At 34.2% G+C, this 23,329-nt stretch overlaps 2 protein-coding genes across 2 annotated transcripts; both read left to right on the top strand.

Moving 5' to 3' along the window:
• The first annotated feature begins 691 nt into the window (after positions 1-691).
• Positions 692-14,573, top strand: LOC108098406 (ATP-binding cassette sub-family D member). Its single transcript, XM_017201290.2, is given in 12 exon segments — positions 692-731; positions 6,373-6,399; positions 6,462-6,612; positions 9,553-10,020; positions 10,023-10,222; positions 10,287-10,385; positions 10,451-10,590; positions 10,649-10,821; positions 11,403-12,265; positions 12,333-12,422; positions 13,809-13,934; positions 13,992-14,573. Coding segments are annotated over 9 exon segments (2,196 nt in total). The 5' UTR covers positions 692-731; positions 6,373-6,399; positions 6,462-6,612; positions 9,553-9,615; the 3' UTR covers positions 14,092-14,573.
• Positions 14,574-16,481: 1,908 nt separating this feature from the next.
• On the top strand, positions 16,482-21,082 carry LOC108098413 (adapter molecule Crk). The gene is made up of 6 exons (XM_017201308.2): positions 16,482-16,738; positions 16,810-16,932; positions 18,269-18,473; positions 18,532-18,660; positions 20,538-20,666; positions 20,715-21,082. Exons 1-6 carry the CDS (start codon positions 16,707-16,709, stop codon positions 20,937-20,939), a joined length of 843 nt encoding a protein of 280 aa, XP_017056797.1. The 5' UTR covers positions 16,482-16,706; the 3' UTR covers positions 20,940-21,082.
• Positions 21,083-23,329: the final 2,247 nt, after the last annotated feature.

The following is a 23,329-nucleotide window of genomic DNA, read 5'->3' as shown; positions in this document are numbered from 1 at the left end:
AGTGGCCAATAAAGATCAATGTTGTTTTTAAATAGTGAAATCACCCGGCATAAAATTTATAAAATTAAGATTAAAAACATTTCTGTACTTTGTTTTTGCTAATCGATTTAGCTTAAGATATAAAAACTTTGGTGAACTAAAATAAGTGGATTTTTAGATAAGATACGCGCAGACCACGTTTATCATTATTATATAATCAACCGACTACGCTAAACAGCAAATCGAAAAATATATATCGTTCTTGGAACTAAAACTAAATCTATTCATTTATACACTTGCAGTTAGAACTACTAGACAGTATAAAACTACTAGACATATTCCAAGATTAATATTTAAAAGAGTATATGTTTTGTTTAACTGGGATGAAGATGCTGATTGGTGACTGAATTTGTAATACTATCTGCAAGTTCGAATACATTTGTTTTAAGTTATCGAAGAGATACATGCGTTTTTTTACCATCCCCTATAAATAGTGTATATGCGTAAAGTTTTTAATTTTTGTGTTTAGTATTCTTTTTATTCATAACAGTATGTTTAGACGAAATCCGTAAGTTATAAATATTGCATTGTGGACCTCAATCAACATTTTCATCGTTTCGAATTTTAGTGTGAATAACCTATTAGCCCAGCTGATTCGCCAAGTTGCAATTGGTTTGTGTTGAAGCCCAGCAGTCTAATAATGAACTACCCCAAATCATCACTGCTTCCTAATTGTGACAACTGCAGCTCCGGTATTGCTTATGTATTTTTTAAAGCGTTTTTGTTTAAACCTACTTTTTCAATGGTAACTTTTTAAAGCGATATGTTTTTCTAGAAGAATTATAAATGCCTTTATTAATGTGCACAAGACCCTTTAGCAATTACGTTTTCTCCCGTCCTCCAATCTTTCACTTTTAAATCTATCTTGCTGAAACTTTATCAGCTGTTACATATGTATATTTGTAGAAACAATATGGGTCGGATTGTATATCAAAAAGATGCCATAGAAAAGTACAAAAGAACCTACACATTGTTTGATTGTTATGCCTGAGGTTTAGCATAAAAGCAAGCCTTAAAACGATAGGATATATGTATCTTAATGAGTATTAAATTAAAAACATGTTTTCATAGTAAACAAATATACGTACATATGTATACAAAATTAAGCAGTACAAGTTAAGAATTACAAATTTACTTTAATTGGGATCAAGCGACTTTATCATACAATTACATACAAATGTAGCTGCCATGTAATTATGTATGTATTTATGTAACTTTTGTCTCAACACACCAAGTGTACAGAACAACAAATATGTATGTACATATCTAACATTGTAAGTATGTATGTACTATGTGTGATGAATCGATTATTAATTTCAGATTAAAAAGAATAGGCGATATACTATAGAAATATATCATAACGCATAACTAAAAAGTAGAAGTAAAGTTCAGCCTACTAATTCCGAAACAAAGGGACGTGTGTTCATACCACAAATGTATGTATGTATGCACATATGCACACACAATAAACATATGTACATATGAACGTACACAGGTAGTAAAACATTAAGCTTAAAGCTTTTGCACTCCTTCGTCAAAATATTCAGATACTTAGAGTCGATGCTATGCTCGCTCCTCCTACAACAACAACAAATACAAATGCACATTGCCGTCAATTTGTATCAATTTCATTTTTGAGGCACACAGAAATTGCGGTAAGCTTTTGCAATAAAACAAAACTTAAGTCGATTTATGCATGTAAAATTCAGGGCTTTTTAGTTTTTATGGTGCATTAGGATTGTTATTTTTTAGTGAAAGACGTTTTTACAGAGAAAATTATTTTATTTTAAAAACTCTTCATAAGAGTTTGTAATAAGTATTTATACATTTTTACGTACGTATGTATGTACATACATATGTAATAACATAAATGTTGTAGGCTGTTCACACCAATTTCTGAAGTTACTTACATATATATGTAGTTATGGTACCGACTTAGGTAAAATTGTGCTTTGGGGGCTTTTGCTAAAAATGCGCTAGGAATTTTTTTTAAAGATCTACCTTCAAACCTAAACATTAATGTTTTTTTTTAGAAAAATTACCTCAATCAATAATATATTTGATGATATTAGTTAATTTTTAGAAAAAAAAAACAAACGAAAATGTTCCATATTAAAAAAAATTTTCAGTAATTTTTCTAAAAAAAAAAAAACTAAACTAACTAACGAAACAAACTTAACCTGAAGTTCCAATCACTTTCCATTCCCATATAGCCTTAAAAAGAAAAAAATATAAACGAAATAAAAAAATACGGCATCCATACTCGCGAATATCGCGAGTTCCCCGAAAAATATGTGCAATAAGTAACAGACATATTTATTATACTCGCTACCCACCCGCCGTGACGTGTAATATTTAAGGCTCGATAGCTCGTAAACGGTGCGAGATATCGAAAAAATTTTTATTAAAAAGTGTTTATTTTGAGCTAATAACCAAAATATGTCCTTAAATCTAAGAACATTCATGTAATACTGAGCACTGATAAATAATTAAATTTATTGGCATTATTTCGCTGTATTTTTTTTTCGGCACGTCGAAATATCCGAAAAATTTCGTCGGTATAAACGGTTTGTCGCTAAACGCGGAAAAAAACGTACTTGGTGGAGGCCCTTTCATATAAGTTTATATGGGACCAACCAAGCCATCGAACTTTCGTCGCAAAACCCGCGGCGTCGTTATAACAGGATTCTACTGTAAATGATTACAAATCACGTTTTCCGCCATGTTTTTTATTAATGTATTGGTCCCAAGGGAATTTTCCTTAAGGCAGGTTCTCACCTTGTGGGGAAAAAATTAATTTTTTTTGGCTTTTTGTATATTTTAAAAATGTGCTCAACAAATTTCAGATCAAAATTTGAAAAATTACAAGGGTTACAGGCCTTTACATTGAGCACATGTCGAGCACCGGTCATCTGAAGCCAGAACTTTAAACGCGTTTATCTTAGAACCACGTTTTCGGACCTTACGAAAGTGATTGAAGGCGTTGGGATTAACCAGTTGTCATCAAATTTTTTTTAAGTGTTCCCAATTGTTTCGTTTAACGAATGAACTAGGATTATCCAAAAATATTGAAAACTGTTTAATTGAGAAAATAATTAACGCGAAACGCAAAAATCGAAATTTTTTTCAAAAACTGATAACATTTGGAGTTTTAATTTTTTTTTTCTTTACCTAGTTCATTTTGTGCACAGTTCTGTACACTTCAAGAATCTTTTCGGTTTTTGTGTTTCCAATTACCCGTTTTGGCTGAAACACCGGCAGTTCTTTTTATTGACGCCACCAGACAGAAAGAAATGCGGTTCGGTCATCAAAATGGATTGCCAAAAATTCGGCTCCGTTTCAAGAATCTCGGCTACTTTTTAGGCGAAGACCAACCGCCGCGTCTTGTCTTCGGGCAACAATCATTGGGATATCTGTATTTTGTTCGGGTCCTTCACAACACTATCCCGTACAGCCGCTATGACAGCACTGGCACGGGTCGGGCGTGATCGGTTGTGTGGCCCAAAAAATACTCTCAGCCAAGATATGGTCGGAAGGCGATTTTTTGCGGACCCTGTCGAATTGCTCCCATATCACTCCGTTGTTATTGTTCATATCGACTTCATTTCTTTCAGATGGTGTTTTTAAACTAATGTTTAATTTCCAATTAAATAGCTGACATATTTTTTGAAATTTCTTTAACCTGAAATGCAGCAGAGAGGAGGCAACTCTAGATTCCAGAAACGATGTTTGTGTGACAAAAAGCAACGATTTCATAGTTTTGAATTAAAATTTGAACTTCATTTTAGATAGAATTTTATTTTTAAGTCAAATGTCGATTTTCCAAAAATATTTCTTGCTTTAATAATTAACATAGTTTCATTGACATCCGATATTCAATTTTTTATTTGAGGTCCGGGGGGTTCGAACCTCCTTAAAATCTCAGACTTTTTCAAAATCCCTTACAGCTCACGGACCCCACCCAAACTACAAAATTTTTCGATCGGAGCCCCTCTCCCACAAATATTTTTCTGCGTCCGCTCCTGCTCACATTTCTCCTGAAAATCCATTACGATGTCGAAGGGGTTAAACATACCCCTCACCCGGCTCTAAGCTACCTCCCCACCAATTTTCAACCAGATCGGTACAGCATTATTTATAACACGACTTTGTTTTGTATATATAAGAGTATACAAACAGTGTTTGTAGAAAAACAAAAGAAATAATTTTTGAAAACTATTTTTCCCATATTTTCGATGGGATCTTTATGATATAGTCGTCTAAATCGGGCCGCTTAAACTTATGATGTTGATCAAGAAAATATATGTAGAACCGCCTGTGACTGGTTCAATTACAACTCAACAATATGTTTAATGATATCTATTGGTAGTGAAAAAATATTTGGGGACGTCACACCTTCTTCGACTAGAACACAGTATCGATTAATATGGTATTTGCAAGCAACAAGTTAACAGGAACAGATTTAAACAAATGTAAATATAAGCTTCATGTAAAAAACTAAAATAAGGGTCTAAGCAGAACTGATTTTTAGATCATCGAGTTCTTAAATTCCCTTGAATAGAAAAAAAAATTTCATAAAAATCGCACAACTATATCATATAGCTACCATAGGAAAGATCGAAAAATCTATATAAAATTAACTAAAATTAACGGAAAAAATCTTTAATTTTCTCAGAAAACGCCATCTGGAAGAAATCAAGTCAATCTCATCAAAATCAACGGCGTGAGAATTTTTTATTTCATTTTCTCGTTTGGGAGCTATCCGATATAGTCGGCTCGTTCCGAATTTTATACTGCGTGGACTAACTACACAACTTTGGTAAAGTTTCAGCAAGATAGCTTTAAGACTGAGAGACTAGTTTAAAGAGAAACGGAGAGACGGATAACTCTATCATATAGCTGTCATAGGAAAGACCAAAAAATAAATATGTACATACAGTCGACTCTCGTTAATTCGAAACTCGAGGGACTCTTGAAATATTTCGAATTATCGAGTGTTTGAAATATCGAATGGTTCGAAATTTCGAAATTTTCGAAAGAACTTTGTTATACTGGCTTGCTTTAAAGCACAATTCTGCTGCTCACACTGCTCAATAACTTTTTTAAGAGAAAAAGTGCCTGAAATACCTTTTCATCACTTTCGTTTTGTAGACATAAGCTTTGTAAGGTATCAAATGAGGATCTTGCTTCCTTAACTGACACCCAGGGCCGTAGCTAGCATGGGGCAGGTGGGGCGGTGCCCCAGGGCCCCCGAAGGGAAGGGGCCCCGCCGGGGCTTCCTTTTTTAGTTCTGAAAAAGCCTTACCATGCCTTTCGGACTTTCTGAATGGGCTTTAAATGGATCACAATAATCTAACAAAATAAAAAAATTCTAAATTTTTTACAGTTTTATTAGATAATGTACAAAACTACATGTTTTCGCTTTATTTCAACATACATATCTCAGTATCTCATTTGGTAAATACCATTAAAAACGCCGCTTTCTCGCTTTGCAAGCCGCAAATTCGTCGATCGCTTGGCTGAAATCGATCTTTCTTATGAATAAAATTTGACAAAAGACTCCCGTATAGGGGGCCCCAAATTTACTTGTTGCCCCAGGGCCCCCGAGGCTCTAGCTACGGCCCTGCTGACACCTCTGCCAAAGGTTCTTTATATTTTCTAGGGCTCATAGCTAACATTAACTTTTAATATGCATACCAACGAAAGAGTAACAGTAACTGAATAACTACACAAACCAATTCGTAAGAAGTGTGTGCGTCAAAAACTACATAATCAAAACAAAAACAAAGGCAAGTTTGAACTTGTCGCAAAATTTTTTCTCTGCAACTTTGAATTGTCGAGTGTTAGACGCTGATGAGTTCGAATTAACGCGTGGTTTTGTTAAATATCAATGATTTTTTCGTTCGAATTACCAAGTGTATGAAAATGTATTGATTTAGTTCGAAATATAAAGAGATTTCGTAGGGACCTCGTGATAACTTTGATTTATAGAGAGGTTCGAATTATCGCAGGTTTGAATTAACGAGAGTCGACTGTATATAAATAATAAAAAAAAAAATGTTAACGTACTTTTTTTAATTCCACGAGTATGATTTTTTAAACATCAAGTTTTTTAAATACCCTTGAATCGAGAAAAAAGTTTCATAAAAATCAGACTACTATATCATATAGCTGTCATAGATATGGAAATATGGAAAATTAATTGAAAAATCGTGATGGCTTTAATGTGTTTAGCCTTTAGGCATTTTGTTCGAAATATTTGATGACTGCAAGGGTATATAGTTTCCTTTCTTTTTATATTATTATTTATTATTATTTTACAAATTTCTGCAGTAAATCGGTTGGTTTTCACATTCAAAGGTAATTTTGCTTAAGTCTGGTAAATTCATTTATATATACATATTTTTGTATTGCCATTTTAGGAGAATCCGGGAGCCGAACGCTTCGCTTCCAAAACTGTTTATTTACAAATAGAAGATACAATTGAACATAACCCACAAGGACTTTTGATCCCTTGAAAACAGTCATAGTTAAGGACTTCAATTTGGATTTCAATTGTATTAAATAATGAAGGTAAACAAAAACCGAAATTGCTGTAGTTTTTGCGAGACCTCCTATGTCAGCTATATCAGATTTTTAAAAAAATAAATTCGTATATGTATATTTAAAAATGTGTTATGTAAAATATAGCCTTGGACAAAAAATAATAACTATGTTATTCAAATGCTTTATAACTACCTTAGGATTTCAAAGAAAAGTACATTTTTAAATTGCGTTCATTTTCAGAACCCATTTCAGAACCCATTTAATTTGTTTGTTTTGAAATAATTTCAAAAGAAGTAAATCTTTTTATGAGTGGTTTTTTTTAATTTGCACAGAGATTTTAAAACTGCGTAGAAACGTTCTAATTACTTATATTATTATATATATTATATATTATATATTATATATTATATATTATATATTATATATTATATATTATATATTATATATTATATATTATATATTATATATTATATATTATATATTATATATTATATATTATATATTATATATTATATATTATATATTATATATTATATATTATATATTATATATTATATATTATATATTATATATTATATATTACACTTAATGCTTTATTTCATTCGGTACAATTTTTTTCTGTAGGTACAGTGTGTTAGGTACATGTATGAATGAGTATACAGTCAAGTCCCGATAATTCGAAATGCCAAGGGGATCAATTTTTTTTACGAATTAGACGGGAATTCGATTTAACGGGGCTCAAAAATGAAAAAGTCGAATAAACGGGGTTTTTACATTTCACATCATGTTTACATATGTATTTAACTTTACTAAAATTAAACAAACATTATAAGTATGTACATTCACTTGTACGTTTTTTATATTAAAGAAAAATTAAACAATAACATAAAATTATAACAGCGAGCGAACACAAAATTCATAATGCATAGCGAAAAAAAGGCGGCATAGCTGTCTGCAAAATCTAACGGTGCTTTAACTACAAGAAATTTCGCATCGTATTACGATTTACAGTCGAGTCCCGATAATTCGAAATGGCAAGGGGATCACTTTTTTTACGAATTAGACGGGAATTCGATTTATCGAGATTTTTTTCAAGGGAACAGAATTTTTTACGAATTATCGCGATTTTCGATTTAGCGGGGTACGAATTATCGGGATTCGACTGTATTGGTAATCTAATCCGTTAAAGCCATTTGTAGATTATCATTACTATTATCTGAGTTTTTCCTTAGCTGTTACCTAATAGCTGGCCTTGTCGTGTTTACCAAAAAGGGAAGCTTGCTTTTGTTTGCCGAAGCTATACATACCCTTTATTAAAATAACAACGATGGATATTTCTTCAAACGTTCCTATGCCTTCTTTTTGATATAACTGACCGAGATTTATAATAGTTAATTTTTGTTCGTTATTTATTATGGAAAGGTTAAAGACATATGTAGGTATGTAGATCTTTGATCTGTGTAATTTTCAAATTTATTCATCGAAAAAATTTAGGCAATGTTTTAAAGTGTGAAAACTACGATAAAAACCATTAACCAAAATAAAATTATATAATATAACATATAAAATAAATAGAAAAGTTTTTATGTGTACAGTTTTAAGTATTATATAAATTTATTATATTGGAAACGAACTTTTGAAATATTTACAAAGACATCGTTTTGATTATTTTGTAAGTTAAAAATACTATTTTTGTATATCCGGAGGAGCAGTTCTTATCATCAATTTTGGCCACCTACCAAATCAATCGTATTTCCATTGATAAAAAGAATTTGAAAAGTCAGTTTAGCTACACAGCGCGGTGAACGCGGACTTCGATTTTGTGTCAGCTTATCAATTTTCAAGAATTGCACCTTGCTAATTTATCAATTCCCAAAGTGCAAAGTCGACCAAGAAATTGTAATTTCGTATAATTTCTTGATTTTACTTTCTGGCTTATTGCACTCAAATACAAAAGGGCATAATAATAATAATCGTACTTAAATAAAAGGTATGCATACCAAGACTTTAAGATACATTTAGCAACGTCTTGAAAAACACTAATACTTTTTACTAAAACTCAGCCAAAAGTGATTTAAAAAAACTTTGTAATAAATAAATTTAAATTAGTTTTTCCCCCGTCGTTCTATTAAATTTTTTTTAAGTTTTTTAACTTTTCATGGCCATTTGAACAATTAAATTTCATTAAAATTTTAGGTCAATATAAGCAGCGTTTTAAAAGTTATTAGTTTTGTTTCTAGTTTTTGTTTAGTTTAGTTTTAATTCAAATTTGATTCGAAATTCAAGGGAAAACTCCATATCCAAATAATCATGATGAAAACAACGATTTTGTTCCAACCATTTTTTTATAGTAAATAAGTCAGATTTTTAAGGCTTTTTATTATCAAAGTTATTCCTCTTTAATATAAAACAATGGCGTTATAAGTATTCCCATGCAAAGGATATTATAATTTTTATATTATTATATTATATTATATAAGTAAAGTACACTCGCCCGCATATCTCTGCGTACACCGCAAAAAAATTTCAAAATCTAACTCTAAACCCTAGCTGTTCGGAAATTTATGCATATATTAAGCCCATTCTTTTTTTAAACATAATTATAATTTTTTGTCTTCCTTGACGTATTTTTTTTTAATTATTCAACAGAGTCTTATATTTTATTTTTAATTTTTAACTTAACTCTTCCAAAAAATGTACCCGCAAAAGTCTGCGTACACCTATTTTAAACATAAATAATATTATTTTTAGTAGCTGGTAGGGTATCCTTTTCTCTCGGCATGGAATCCACCAGTTTTTTCTCTCATCTGCAGTAATTTTCTTCCAGTCCTCCAGAATCACATCCTTGAGCATTTTTTACCACAGTTGTAAACAATTACCCTTATTTTATATAACTTACTCAGTAACATTTAAAATAGTGTGACCTGCAATATAAAATATTCATAATAGTTAAATTCTAAATTGCAGGCTTCTTTTCCTCTGATTTTTTAAACCATCGACCGAAGCCAGACATCAGGTTTACAGGGTACAATGAGTATTCTATCCAAATACCTCGACCGGGTTGCAGAAACATGTGAACACAACGGGCTGACGAAGCATGCCTTTAGCTATGCTCTTGTGACTAGTGCAATAGTAGCGCTGACCATTAAAGTTACTATTCCTTACGTTAAAAACGCCCATACAGACAATAAAACTAAAAATACAAAATTCACTGCTGATGATGGATCGCTTACGCCAACGGAAGAGGAAAATTCAGAGGAGGATTCCAAGCTTGCAGAGGCCGAAAAGTTGTTGGTTGCTCAGCAACTCAAAAAGAAGAATAAAATTCATTTTATTGAGCCTGGATTGAACAAGGAGTTTTTAAAACAGCTTAAGATGCTCGCAAAAATAATGATCCCACAAACGTTGTGCTACGAAACTGGATTACTGAGCGTACACACACGTTTTGCCTAATTTCGCGCACATTTCTAAGTATTTACGTGGCGGCACTGGAAGGGGCCCTTGTTAAATTTATAGTACGGAAGGATATAAAACAGTTTGGTCTGGTGTTGCTCAAATGGTTTGGAATCGCCATCCCCGCTACATTTGTTAACTCGATGATACGATTCCTTGAAAGTAAACTGGCTCTTGCTTTCCGGTAAGTAAAAAACAAGATTAACATCGAAAAGCATCCTTGTAAAATCACTTCAATATTTTTTTAGAACACGTCTGGTACGCCATTCATACCGGCTTTACTTTAAGAATCAAAACTACTATAGAGTGTCGAATCTGGACGGTCGTATTGAAAATGCAGATCATCGGTAAGTTTTACGATACCACAAGTATTCAAAAATGGAAGTTATTTCACACAAATATTTCTTTATAGACTCACCGAGGATATCTCTGTATTTGCCAGCTCTGTAGCTCATTTGTATAGTAGTCTGACTAAACCATGCTTTGATCTAATGCTAATTGGCTTAGCATTAATGAGATCGTCGAGAAAAATGAAAGCCAACATTATAACGGGTTAAGTAATGCTTAAATGTATATGCAATTGAGATCTGACTTTTATTCCAATATGCAGGACCTGCTTTGTCAGTCGGTGTTATTGCCCTAACAGCTCATATATTGCGAATTGTGTCGCCGAAGTTTGGACAGTTGGTATCAGAAGAGGCGAACAGATATGGTTACCTGAGACATATTCACTCCCGCATAATAACAAATGCTGAGGAAATTGCTTTTTACGGAGGCCATAAGGTAAGATAGAAGATTTTCTCAACTTTTTAATGTTTAGTACAATATTGAGGTAATTTATTATTATAGTTTAGTGTAAAATAAGTTATGAAATAGCGCACTGCTTTTTTATATTTCTGCGTTAAAAAAAAAAAAAAAAAATAATGGAAAACTCGAAAAAAGAATAAAACGTATAGGCTTAAGTTGTAACTGCAAAGGTTTATAAACTTCGTCTTGATTTAGATTTACAATTAGGAAAACAAACAATCGATCCAAAGACGCAATTGTTGCTATTATCTTTACTGAGTTAAGTGGTAAATTCGCAGCGAAAGAAGTCTTCATGAAAGTGCCACGCCCACTTTTAGGACCACAAACCGCAAGTTTAAGTGGAGCCTACAGTTTTGAAGGCACAGTCTTTTTGTTTGCTCATTTGGATACCAGATCTGTTTACGCTTGCTATAAATTTATTTAATAATTTTATTTCAGGTTAAAAAAAAAATCATAATTATTTTTTTTAACTTTTAATGATTAATTTATTATAAAAACTTATTTTATAAAATTGCTTTACAGAATTTAAGAGAATGCTTATTGTTTATTATTATTAGGTGGAAATGCAACAGCTGAGGCAGGCATACAATCGTCTTGTCAACCAGATGACTACTATATTTAACCAAAAACTGTGGTTTATAATGCTCGAACAATTCTTTATGAAATACGTTTGGTCTGGCACTGGAATGATTATGGTATCCCTTCCAATTTTGACGGGAAGTGACGTTGAATCTGGAAAAGTTCGTAACACGGCCACTTCAGAGTCAAACGTCAGCGAACGCACCCAATATTTAACTACAGCCAGAAATTTACTTATTTCTGCAGCAGATGCGATTGAACGGCTGATGTCTTCTTATAAGGAAATCGTCTCGCTTGCCGGCTATACTTATCGCGTGGCTGGCATGATGGATGTGTTTGAAGAAACTGCTCAGGGTGTCTATTGCAAGACGAGTGTGGTGGATAATGGTCAGTCAAATGGCATTATTGAGTTCTGCAATGGAAAGCCAATAGCCAAAGGCCGGATAATTTATTCGGATGATCCCGAAAATATGTCCATAAACCTACGTGCCGTGCCAGTAGTGACACCCAACTGTGATATAGTTGTACCAAAACTTACTTTATGCATCGAACCGGGCGTGCATCTGTTAATAACTGGTCCGAATGGCTGTGGAAAGTCCAGTTTGTTCAGGATCTTAAGTGGACTTTGGCCCATATATGCTGGAGAGTTGCAAATTCCACGGCCTGTAAATGATGTCCCATGCATGTTCTACATTCCACAGAGACCATACATGTCAATCGGCAGCCTATGCGACCAGATAATATACCCCGATACGCGGGATGATATGAACCGCAAGAAAATAACCGAGAACGAACTGAGAAATATTTTGAAACTGGTCAGCCTTGGACACATTGCACAAAGGTACTCAATATTTTTATACAAACTTTTAAAGTAATACATATTCCTATTTTTTTATTTCTACTTTCAGAGACAGTTTTGATGTTATTCGCGATTGGAAAGATATACTATCTGGTGGGGAAAAGCAACGTATGGCGATAGCTCGCTTGTTTTACCATAAGTATGAACAAATCAATTACATTTATTGCTATATACTACACATACATTAGTTGGCATAATGTTATAAAACTTCACTTTTTATTTCACTGCGCGGTTACACTTGGAAATTAGAACTGAACTTAAGCTACGGGGTGGAAACTTTAAGGGCCGCTTGGAGAGCGGATTGGAGACCCTTAACAGTGCCAGAGAGCGATCTGGAAGAACTGCTCTCACGACTGTTAAGACTCCAGGGGCGGTTCAAAAGGGACTGGAAAGCGCCGCTCTGGCGCGAACAATTTAGAAGAGTCTTTTTAGTTACCATCATAACGTGTTCTGTTCTTTTAATTTGCGGGACGCATTTGTTAACCCTTGCAGAGGGTATTATAATTTTAGTCAGAAGCTTTCAACGCAGGGAAAAAAAAGCCTCAGACCAGTATAGTATTAATTATTATAATTTAATTGCATGAAAATCTTACGACTATTTTGATACATAGCTGTCATAAGAAAAATCTGTGAAAATATAGAGAATTAATAGAAAAATGGTCCTAAATTTGATGATTAACCTTAATGCATTTTGCTCGACATTTGTAATGACACAATGGTATACAGCAGGGGTGCTCAAATTCTAACTAATTCTTACTAACACACCCACAAGAAAACGTGTACATATGTAGCGGCGCGTTTGTGTTGGGGCGCAGCTGTGCACTGAGAGAAAAAAAAAGTTTTAAATATTTATTTATTTTTTTTTTTTCTACATTTGGTTTAAAAAAGATTCAATATTTATATTAATTTTACTGGTTGATAATTTCAATTGAGCTTCCAGATTATTATTATTTAGTGGATTTCTATAATTATTTTTTATTAATTTTAAGATTGAAAAAGCGCTTTCACAAATATAAGTGTAACGCAGACAGAAAAATAAGTTTCAGTACATGTGCTCGAGAAAAAAACAAAAACAAAATACATTGCGTTCAGCGAAACAAGCAAAATTGTTTTTGTTTCGCATGCAAATCGAAGCCCATATGCACGGTGCTTATGCGCGCACTACCCATAAGCACAGAGCATCTACAAAAACCAAAGTGCACTCAGTGTATAGGCGTTGAGCACTGCTGGTATATAGTCTTCGGTTCGTCGAGGCTAGCTTCCTTTATTCTTAAGTCTGTATCAGTTGTACATAGAAAGTTAAAATTAACCAAAACAATTAAAAGGCTGAAGTGAACAGTTTTATTCTCGTCAAAATTATTTTGCCAACAAGTGTAATTCATATTTGTAATTGTCATTATCGCTTATATGCCCTTGCAGTTAGAAGAAACATTTTTAATCAACAAACTGTATTTGAAATTCAATTCCTTAATTTTTGTATAATAATTTAATCCAAATATATAAACTATACCATATACATTTTAAGGCCACGATATGCCCTTCTTGATGAATGCACTAGCGCCGTCTCGATAGATGTTGAGAGCTCGATTTATGAAGTCGCGAAAGAAATGGGAATCACGCTGCTGACAATAACACACAGGCCTACGCTGTGGTAAGATTTTATTAATTATCATAATTAGCTTAAACAAAAATTGTGTTTTTTTTTCAGGAAATATCACACACATATTTTGGAATTCGATGGCCTCGGTAACTGGCAGTTTAGAAAAATGGATGCAGATGAAAAACAAAAAGAACAATTCCGGTCCTAATTTTTTACAAGACATATTCATTATAAAACAAAAAGGGGTCCCAGCTTTTTCTTTAAACCGATACAGTTATAACAAACTTTGTTAAAAACATTTGCTAACTATAGTCTATAGTACTATATTTCGATAAAAGGCGTCGTTAGGGAAGCACCCTTTTACCGATCTAGTATATACCAGTATATAGTATATACTAGTATATAGTCTTATACCATTCCAAGTGTTCGAAGAATTCTTTTCAAAGCTTATATTTCACCAACAAAAATGTTTACTGGATACGCACAATAGTAATTATTTTTAATTTAATATTTTTAATCAAAAGAGATTTTAGGTGCAACTGTCAGGCTATATAAGATTACAGCTTCCTTTTTTGTATAATAACGCATAGCCAATATTTACAATTAATTATTCAATTTTTGTTTACTGTGTTGTAACATTTTACACTTAAAAAAAAACCGGTTAAATACATGCTTTTTATTTTTATTAAACTTTATAGTATTGTTACATATGTTACATACTGTGCGCAAAAAGGAATGTGATCTTCTCCGACTTAGCTTTTATCTCAACCGACTCGAAACGCGTTCCCCGGAGTGTTTTTTGTGTTCCAAAACCAGAGTTCCCAAGGAATAGCCAGAAATCACACGGAGCCAAATCAGCAGAATACGTGCAGAACAATATGCGTCGAATTCTTGTATGCAGTTTGAGATGGTACATTTTCGTGATGCAGAAACCTTTGGATATTTTGATGATATCAGTATCACTGTAAGAGACCTTTTACAGTTAACCGACGATTTTTCAGCACTAATTCCTTCAAAGGATAGTCATCTGTTGACGTCGATGGACGCCGGAGCGTCCAACACGTTTACGAACCTCTTGGAAGTGTTTGTATCACTCAACCGCTAAGGTCATCTTTCCTGGCATCAGTTGAGTCTCAACTTGATTTCTACTGGTATACCATCAGTCTTTCTTGTTCTTTAACTTCTTTATTGCGTTTCCGATTTCTCACATTGAGGGTGGGGCGGGTAATATTCTCCGGTTCCCATTTGCGTCACTAGTGGGAAGCATATCTTATAGTCTCGGCCAGCTAGTAATTTCATTGAGTTCCATTTGTTGATGGAGTCCAGTTCCAGTTGGTTCTTGTTTGTTGCTGTGTGTCAATGATGTCTTCTGCTTCCTTAGTGTGTTACAAGTCAGTTTCCATGTCTGACCTTGCTGTGTTTTTTTTGGTCCAGCATATTTGAAAGCTCCCCAATGATCAGCTCGTGGTCGCTTGTGTTGAATTCGGTAAATTTTTGGTGTTTTTGATCGAGCTGGTGATTAGCCAGAGTGGTGGGGTTGCCACCTAGTTTAGTTTTTATAAAAAACCGACTGCCAACCGCGCGTTGTGCGCGTGAGAGAAAAATAATAATAATTATAAATTAGCCTGTGGGAATGGTACTATACCAGTAGTTGTAGCCTTATGGGGATTGGTAAAATTTAACTTTCAGGATTAAATTCCCTTCTAGTTGAATCTAAAAGATTCAAAGAAAAGTGAAAAATTCAATAACTTTTCGCAACTTAAAAAAAATTTCTTGTTTAAAATTTTACTTTATATTGTTTAAATTAAGGTTTATTCATAACTTTTGGCACATTTCGATAGGTCGTACAGTTTTTTTTTCCATCTTTCCAGCCAATTAGAAAAAATCGAAAAATGTAAAGCCAAGAAATCGCTCATAAACATTTTTGTTATTACGTATTTCCGGTCGAGGCTTGCTCACTACTTCTTCTGTACCTCCGAAAAAATATGAATTTGTTGGGCTTTTTCAAAAAAAATTTTTTTAAGAGCTCCTTGGAACCTAAGTATAATTATTTAATTCCAAAAAAAATAGGAAAAAAGCATCTGGTAGTAGCTGTTCTTGATCTTCACTCAGTACCATAAAATCACTCAGAGGCATTTCTCATCCTGACATGGTCAAATTTTTTAATTTCTTTTGTTTTTTTCTTTTTTACGCATTTGCAGCACTCTTCGTCGACAAACATGGCAATGTTATAAAAACGTTTGGTCTCGGTGGGGTCTTAATTCCTAATTTCACAAATTAATGATTAGAAATAACGCTTTCCGACACTTGTTTAATAATGTTTAGGTTCCAAGGAAGCTCTAAAAAAAATTCCGAGCCCATTTTTAGGAAAAGACCCTAAAGCACAACTTTATTAAATAAAGTATTATATTCAAAAAAATTAAATAGATTTGTGGGTAGTTTATTTTTATAATCCTTTTTTTTTAACTACAGTTAACTAATTGTAAAGCGATTAAACAAAAAATTAAAATTTGTTCGTGCTCCTAATTTCACCGTTCTCCAATCGTGGCTAACTCCACGTCGTTATCTTGACGCTTTTTAAAAGCATATGTGAAAACTAAATGGTAGATTTTGTTACCATAACGCTTTCACACAGTAGATACATATTAAATCCAAACATTTGGCAAGTTGAAAATATTATTGTCATGTTTTTAAAGAAAAGAATCCGAATATGACCCTTTGGAAGACAATTGTCAAATATTGAAATAAAATCAGCGTTGATAACTGCATTGTTTATGTTTTTGACGTTATTTGTATTAAGCCAGACCCATATATAAAACGGAAATGGATACATTTGATGTGTCGGATAGGAACAGGTAAAATTGTATATGCAATTCCTGTGTTTTGATTATTAATGTGTACTGAATATTAATTTGTGTTTTTATAGCTGGTATTTTGGTTCCATGTCTCGACAAGATGCTACCGAAGTTTTAATGAATGAACGCGAAAGAGGGGTATTTTTAGTCCGCGACAGTAACTCTATAGCAGGAGATTATGTACTTTGTGTAAGGTAACTTATCATTCCGATTGCATTTGCACTTGCCAGCATACTTTTGTGTACTGGATACAAACATTTTTATTTCGACTTACTCGAAATAAAAAATTGATTGATTTGGTAAAATCAGGGTTAAATTTAGGTTGGAGTGAAGCTTATGTACCGTTTCTGTTAAAATATTTACCTTTTTAGAAAAAAAAAGCTCAGGTAAGTTTAACTACAGTTTATTTAATAACAGGAAGTGCGCGTTATTGCTGACCCTTTGGGTATCGTATCAAAAATGGAAAAAATCGTTAAGATTTACTTATAGATTTTTGATTTGACTGCAGGTGTTTTAAACTTCAACTTTCTGAAACAAATTCCTTTTTATTAATGGCCCTAATTTTTCCAGGTGATATTCGCAGCCCTCTTTGTGACACCCAAACACCAAACATCCCAAACATTTAACGCTCTTTTTAAAGAACTTTGATTTTTCCTGGGATACTCACTTGCCTGCTTCAAAAAGTTTTTGTAGTACCCAATTTACGTTTTCAAACTTGGTTAACTGCATTTTTTCTGATCCGTTATTGTTTAAGTGTGTCGAGCCCGATAATGCCGTCAAACTCCTAAAGCGCTGAGCATAAAAAATGTATTTTAACCTTGAACACCGATATCAGGCATTTTTTATTTTTTTAGTAAGACCATGGATTGGATTGACTTTTCGTCAAATTGCGTATCCACTGCCATGATGCCCTTAGCCCCGGGAATGGAGCGATATAACTGTATCAATTAATATTAATAACACTGCTCTGAATGGGTGATGCGATATAGTGTTTCCGAAAGGTTTTTCCCGTTTGTTATACCCCAAAATTCTGCGCTACGAAATTGAGTAATTGGAAAGTAATTGGAAATTGAAGCTTGATTTGTGATCTTTCAGACGAGACCAAAATCAAATGTTCGCATGCACCGTTAGGGCAGGGGGCGTGTTTATATGTAGTAGTATAAACACTGCCCCTGTATAACTTTTCACACTATATCGCATCTTATTCGCATCGCAAAAGATGAAATTTGCAGAGCAGTGTAATTAATTAATAATTTTATTTCTCTTCCTGCTAGCTTACGGGAGACGTATGGAAGCAGGGATTTTCCCCTAAAAAATTACAGATAATTACAAATAAAGTTAATAAAGTTAAACAAATTAATATAGAAGTTCTGATATATTTTACATGTTGACTAGAAAAAATGCTACACAATAAAAATTGTTAATCAGAAATAGCTAAGATAAAAGTCGAAGTAAAATGAATTCCTTGATCGCTGGCATAGTAAAGTAAAGTAAATATTACATATATATTTTGCTTTTGTTTTTTTTCAGAGAAGATACGAAAGTTAGCAACTACATCATTAACAAAGTTCAACAACAGGATCACATCGTTTACCGCATTGGGGATCAAGCCTTTGATAATCTTCCAAAACTATTGACCTTTTACACGCTTCATTACTTGGATACAACGCCTCTGAGAAGGCCTGCATCTAAAAGAGTTGAAAAAGTAATAGGAAAATTCGACTTTGTTGGCAGCGTAAGTATTTATCACAAATTATACTTCTGTAAAATAATGTGTATATTTTTTTATAAAGGATCAAGATGACTTACCATTTCATAAAGGTGAAGTTTTGACTATAGTTAGAAAAGACGAGGACCAATGGTGGACTGCACGTAACTCATCTGGAAAAATTGGACAAATACCTGTCCCTTATGTGCTTTCGGTGTGTAGAAAAATCTTTCTACATTCAAGTAATCATTTTCTGAAGATTTATATTTTTTTAAGATATTCATGCCTTAAATCGAAAACCCTATTTTCACAATACTAAAATTATTTATACCCGTAACTTGCAGAGTAAAAGAGTGTTTGTTAAAAACTATTCCCTTTCGACCCTAAAAAGAAAATATATTCTTGCTCTGAATTATCAACCGTGCTGTGCACGTGGTTTAAAAAGGACTGTTATATGACCATGAGTATTAATTTTTCCGAAATTTTCGGTTTTTACACAAAGCTTGCCCTTCAGGACTCGCTCCCATATTGTTCACATTTCAAAATATTTTTCTGCAATATTACATGTTACGCCTTGTAGGTGCTTGCTGCAATAATTGCAACAAGTATTTTTCACAAGCACACAAGGGTTAACGTTTTGAGAAAAAATCGTCCGCGTACGACCTCTCTCTTCGAAATCCCGAGCGCACTGAACCATGATACAATTATACAAGGTAGTCCCCTATTTTTAGCTTTGACAAGTAAGTGTGAGTGAAACGGCTACATACAAGCAGGCACGCACAAGGAAAATAAGGGACCAAACCCGAACGACTTCGGCAAGCCGAGTGGACTACCTTGTATAATTGTATCATGCACTAAACCATAGGGGGAAAGAACCCGAACGATTTTGCAGCCGACGGGACTACCTTGTATAATTGTACCATGGTCTCGTCGGCTGCAAAATCGCTCGGGTTTTTTCCCCCTATGGTTCAACATATAAATTGCCATATTTGTGTACGATAGCGCAATAAATAAACATTGTATTCTACCTCTCTCATAAATGATAGTACACAACGTTAATATTGAAGTTTTCACTTCTGCCGGCACTCCCGGAGTGCAACCGGTGTTTTTTTTTTAAATTTATTTTTTTCTATTTTTGGGAGCACTTGAAGGTGAAAAGTGCGATTTTAGCTGAAAAAATAGCTGTTAAATTATTTTTTAAAAATAGAAAAAAATTAAAAATTAAAACAACATTTTCCTGATTACCTGCGTATTTGTGTGGAGAATTTGTGTTAAAAATTTGAAAAGGATCGGTTTAGTAGATTTTGAGTTCTCATGTTCATCGACTTTCAAAATAACGTTGTCAGGAAAATCGATTTAAAGTATTTTTATAGGTCAAAATACTTCGAAATTCGGTCGTTTTAAACGCTGTAACTTCGTTAGTTTGACTCTTATTGACTCAAAATTTTTACACAATGTTCTCGATTTTGGAAAAAAAATGAAAAAAAAATTTTAAAACCTTACCCCCATTTAAAAACTTGGTATTCATAGATCATGGTCGTGTTACAATACAAAAAACAACGACGTAATCATTTCGTTTCCATTAATTCTATATTGATTTTTCAATGTTTTCTATTTTTTTTTCGATCTCTCCTATGCGAGCTTTTTGATATACATAGTCGCTCGATTCGGCCCTAGTTCTAGTTCGATTTAGATCGTGATGCTGATTCAAAATACATATACAGTAGGGTCCCGATAATTCGAAATGGCAAGGGGATCACTTTTTTTTACGAATTCGACGGGAATTCGATTTATCGAGATTTTTTTAAGGGATTTTTTTCAAGGGAACAGAATTTTTTACGAATTATCGCGATTTTCGATTTAACGGGGTACGAATTATCGGGATTCGACTGTACATTATTTGGTCTGAGGTATACTTTCACTGCATTGCAAATTTTTTACGAACACAATCCTAAAAATCCTTACTGATCTAACTTTCTATTTTTTTTTTAATGCTAACTCGCTTTTAGGAAATAACACAACTTATGTTGTTAAAAAGTGCCAGTCGACGAGAATGTTTTAATATTTATCGTTTCTTAAATTTGTTTTTAGCACGATGACTGTATGAATGAAGTTGCATTTTACAAATACGGATTAGATATTGAGCGCTTAAATTCATCAGATTCTCTGGCAGGATCTAGCAATTTCATCGGAAGCACTCTGAAAAGGACAGATTTAAATGTAAGTGCAAAAAAAATAGTTAAACAAATTTAACACTTTTTTTTATAGCGCAAACTACCTGCATATGCCCGAGTAAAACAGTCAAGGGTTCCAAACGCCTACGATAAGACTGCGTTAAAATTAGAAGTTGGTGATATTATTAAAGTCACAAAAACAAATATTAATGGACAGTGGGAGGGTGAATTAAATGGAAGAAACGGACACTTTCCATTCACGCACGTTGAATTTGTCGACGATTGTGATTTAGGCAATAACTCCTCAGAATTACGATAAGAGACGATAAGGCAAGAACGATGGGATAGAAAATTAACTAATTTTCCAGATCTTATGTATTTTGAAGTTAAATGTATTAAACCTAAGTTGTGAAAATTAATTGTTAAAATAATCAGGAAATTAAATATTCAATATAAAACTTACCGTTGAAAATAATCGGGTCTGAATACATTCTTAAGGGCTACTTGGTTTCACGAATTTATTTTGGATCAAGTTCTACGAAGCTCTTTGGTTGAATTTGTAACTTTTTACAGAAAAAAAAATGCATTTTTAGTTGTTTTATATTTGTTTGACTAAAACACCGTTGTGTGTCGCAAAGTAATTTTTGGGGATGTCATGTCGATTGTGAAGTCGATCTTAACGACACCCGTAGCTTTGGTAATATAGATTGAAATGGTGGGGCGTCCGACTGAAGGCAGAAAACTCCTGGTGGGCAGCGACGGCTGGCGGTGGTAAGCTGTGGGGGTGAGAAAAAAACACTCGGCGATCGCGGAAAAGAAAAGACTTTGGACTTCGGTAATGGCGCGGACCGGCCGGGCGTTTATTCACACGATTGACTTCTTTGGTACTAATTTAAGCTTATCTAAGCTAAGCGCTTGGAGGCGCAGCGGAGACTTCTTGCGCTCGGGGAGTGGAGAGCCTGGACGGCCGAGCGCGACACGCTCAAAGCTCCGCGAGAGGAAGAGTGCATTGTGGGGAGAAGCCCAGGGAGAGGGAGAGCGGGAGAGGCCTGAACATAGATGTTTTGGTACGAGGGTTGCACAGCGAAGCGCCGTTATTTCTCGGTCTTCTTGCTTTTCCGCACTCTAGTCGAAGAGTGTTTTAAGATTCTGCATTACCCTCTTCCTCTGAAAATGTAGATGAAAGTGCTGTTTTCTTTGCCCTAGACTTCTGGTTTACTCTTAAATTCCCCGCCCTAGATGTTGCAGAAATTAAACATGACCTAGTGTTCGAGCATCTATTAAGAGTATTTCGTAGGAGACAAAGAGTGTGCTTAATGCAGTTTTCTACGCTCTCGAGACGTCCCAGCAGCACAAAAGACGAATGCCAAAATCCGACAAACCACTCTTTGGCAAGCGGTGTTCGGTGCTGGTCGGCCTGTGTCTTTGATTTTTATACCTTGAAGAACCCTAAAATTTGGATATAACTTAACCTTCGTAATTAAATTAGTTGTTTTGATATCTAGTGAAATTTGTTAAAATAAAATTAATCTTGAAGTTACTTCGGTTGTACCTATTTTTTCTCTTGTCAAATGAAAGTCCCCAGAGCGGTAGACGCTCAGCATTGACAATTTAGCATTTGTCACAACATTTTTGGTGGCCCATGAGGGGAACCATTTGATCATAACTTCGTGATTACATTTGAAATTAATTTTCAACAGTTATCTGCCCATAAATTGGCAAAAAGTGGTTCTTTGTGTGTTCATAAAAATCTAAAAGTTCAGTGCCAGCACGCACCCAAAAAGAGTCAGCCAACTACCAAACTACATAGACGCCGTTCTTAAGTTACCGGCGTCTCTTTCTATACTTTGTGCTTTCGTATGATCGGCCGAGTGCAATGGCCACATATCTGTACATATATACGTCACGTCGCTGGACCGCGAGAAGCGCAGCTGCAGTGATTCGCTAAATATCGGCGTCTCTCTTTCAACATTTGCCTCGTTGGATGATCGGCCGAGTGCAAGGACCACATACACCCACGTCACTTCGCTGGACCGCTGGAAGCGCAGCTGCAGTGACATGCAAATCACCGCCTTGCTTTCGCCTTTGTCGCTCTACTCTGCCTGGCGGACGACAACAACAACAAACGTTAAACGCTAACGACTGCGAAACACAAGGTGTTCTTGCACAGAAAGGGTGAGTGTTTTGTTATTTGCATGCTTGTATGTTGGTCATAGATTGAGTGCAATTATTTTTGAGTCAAATGGAGAAAAACGAAAGTGAACTAGAAGTCTCATTGGAGAGAGCGGGTTATGAAGATCTCAGTGCACTTCAATTTGATATTCTTAAACGATTAACACAGCTGCATACGAATTTTAAAAAAGATAGTGCAGCTCGAAAAACCAAAGCTTATTTTCAACTCCGTCGCGATAAATTGGAAGAACTTTCTAGACAATTTAATAAAAATCACCAATTGATTGTTATTTCTAAATGTCCGCGTACGCATGCGTATTTTAAAAATGCAATTGAAGATAAGTTTGAGCAAAGTTATACCACGGTTTTTTGTGCTATTTTGGATGCCTACGATGCCCTGCTGACAACAACAAATACTGATACAACAGTTGGAGCTCCGAGCCATAATTCTACGGTGGTTTCTACAGCAATGTCCTCAGTTCAGCTCCCTAAGTTACCGGTTCCCACTTTTTCTGGCAAACAGCATTTTTTGATGTA

Source organism: Drosophila ficusphila, unplaced genomic scaffold, assembly GCF_018152265.1.
Source record: "Drosophila ficusphila isolate 14025-0441.05 unplaced genomic scaffold, ASM1815226v1 contig_220, whole genome shotgun sequence".
Taxonomy (NCBI): Eukaryota; Metazoa; Arthropoda; class Insecta; order Diptera; family Drosophilidae; genus Drosophila; species Drosophila ficusphila.
Note: the sequence above shows the minus strand (reverse complement) of the source record. Positions and strands in the feature narration are given on the sequence as shown.

Coding starts and splice junctions, on each gene's coding strand:
- LOC108098413 (XM_017201308.2), top strand. CDS start 16,707: ATGGATACATTTGATGTGTCGGATAGGAACAG. Junction 16,739..16,809: donor GATGTGTCGGATAGGAACAG/GTAAAATTGTAT, acceptor GTGTTTTTATAG/CTGGTATTTTGGTTCCATGT. Junction 18,661..20,537: donor CTGTCCCTTATGTGCTTTCG/GTGTGTAGAAAA, acceptor ATTTGTTTTTAG/CACGATGACTGTATGAATGA.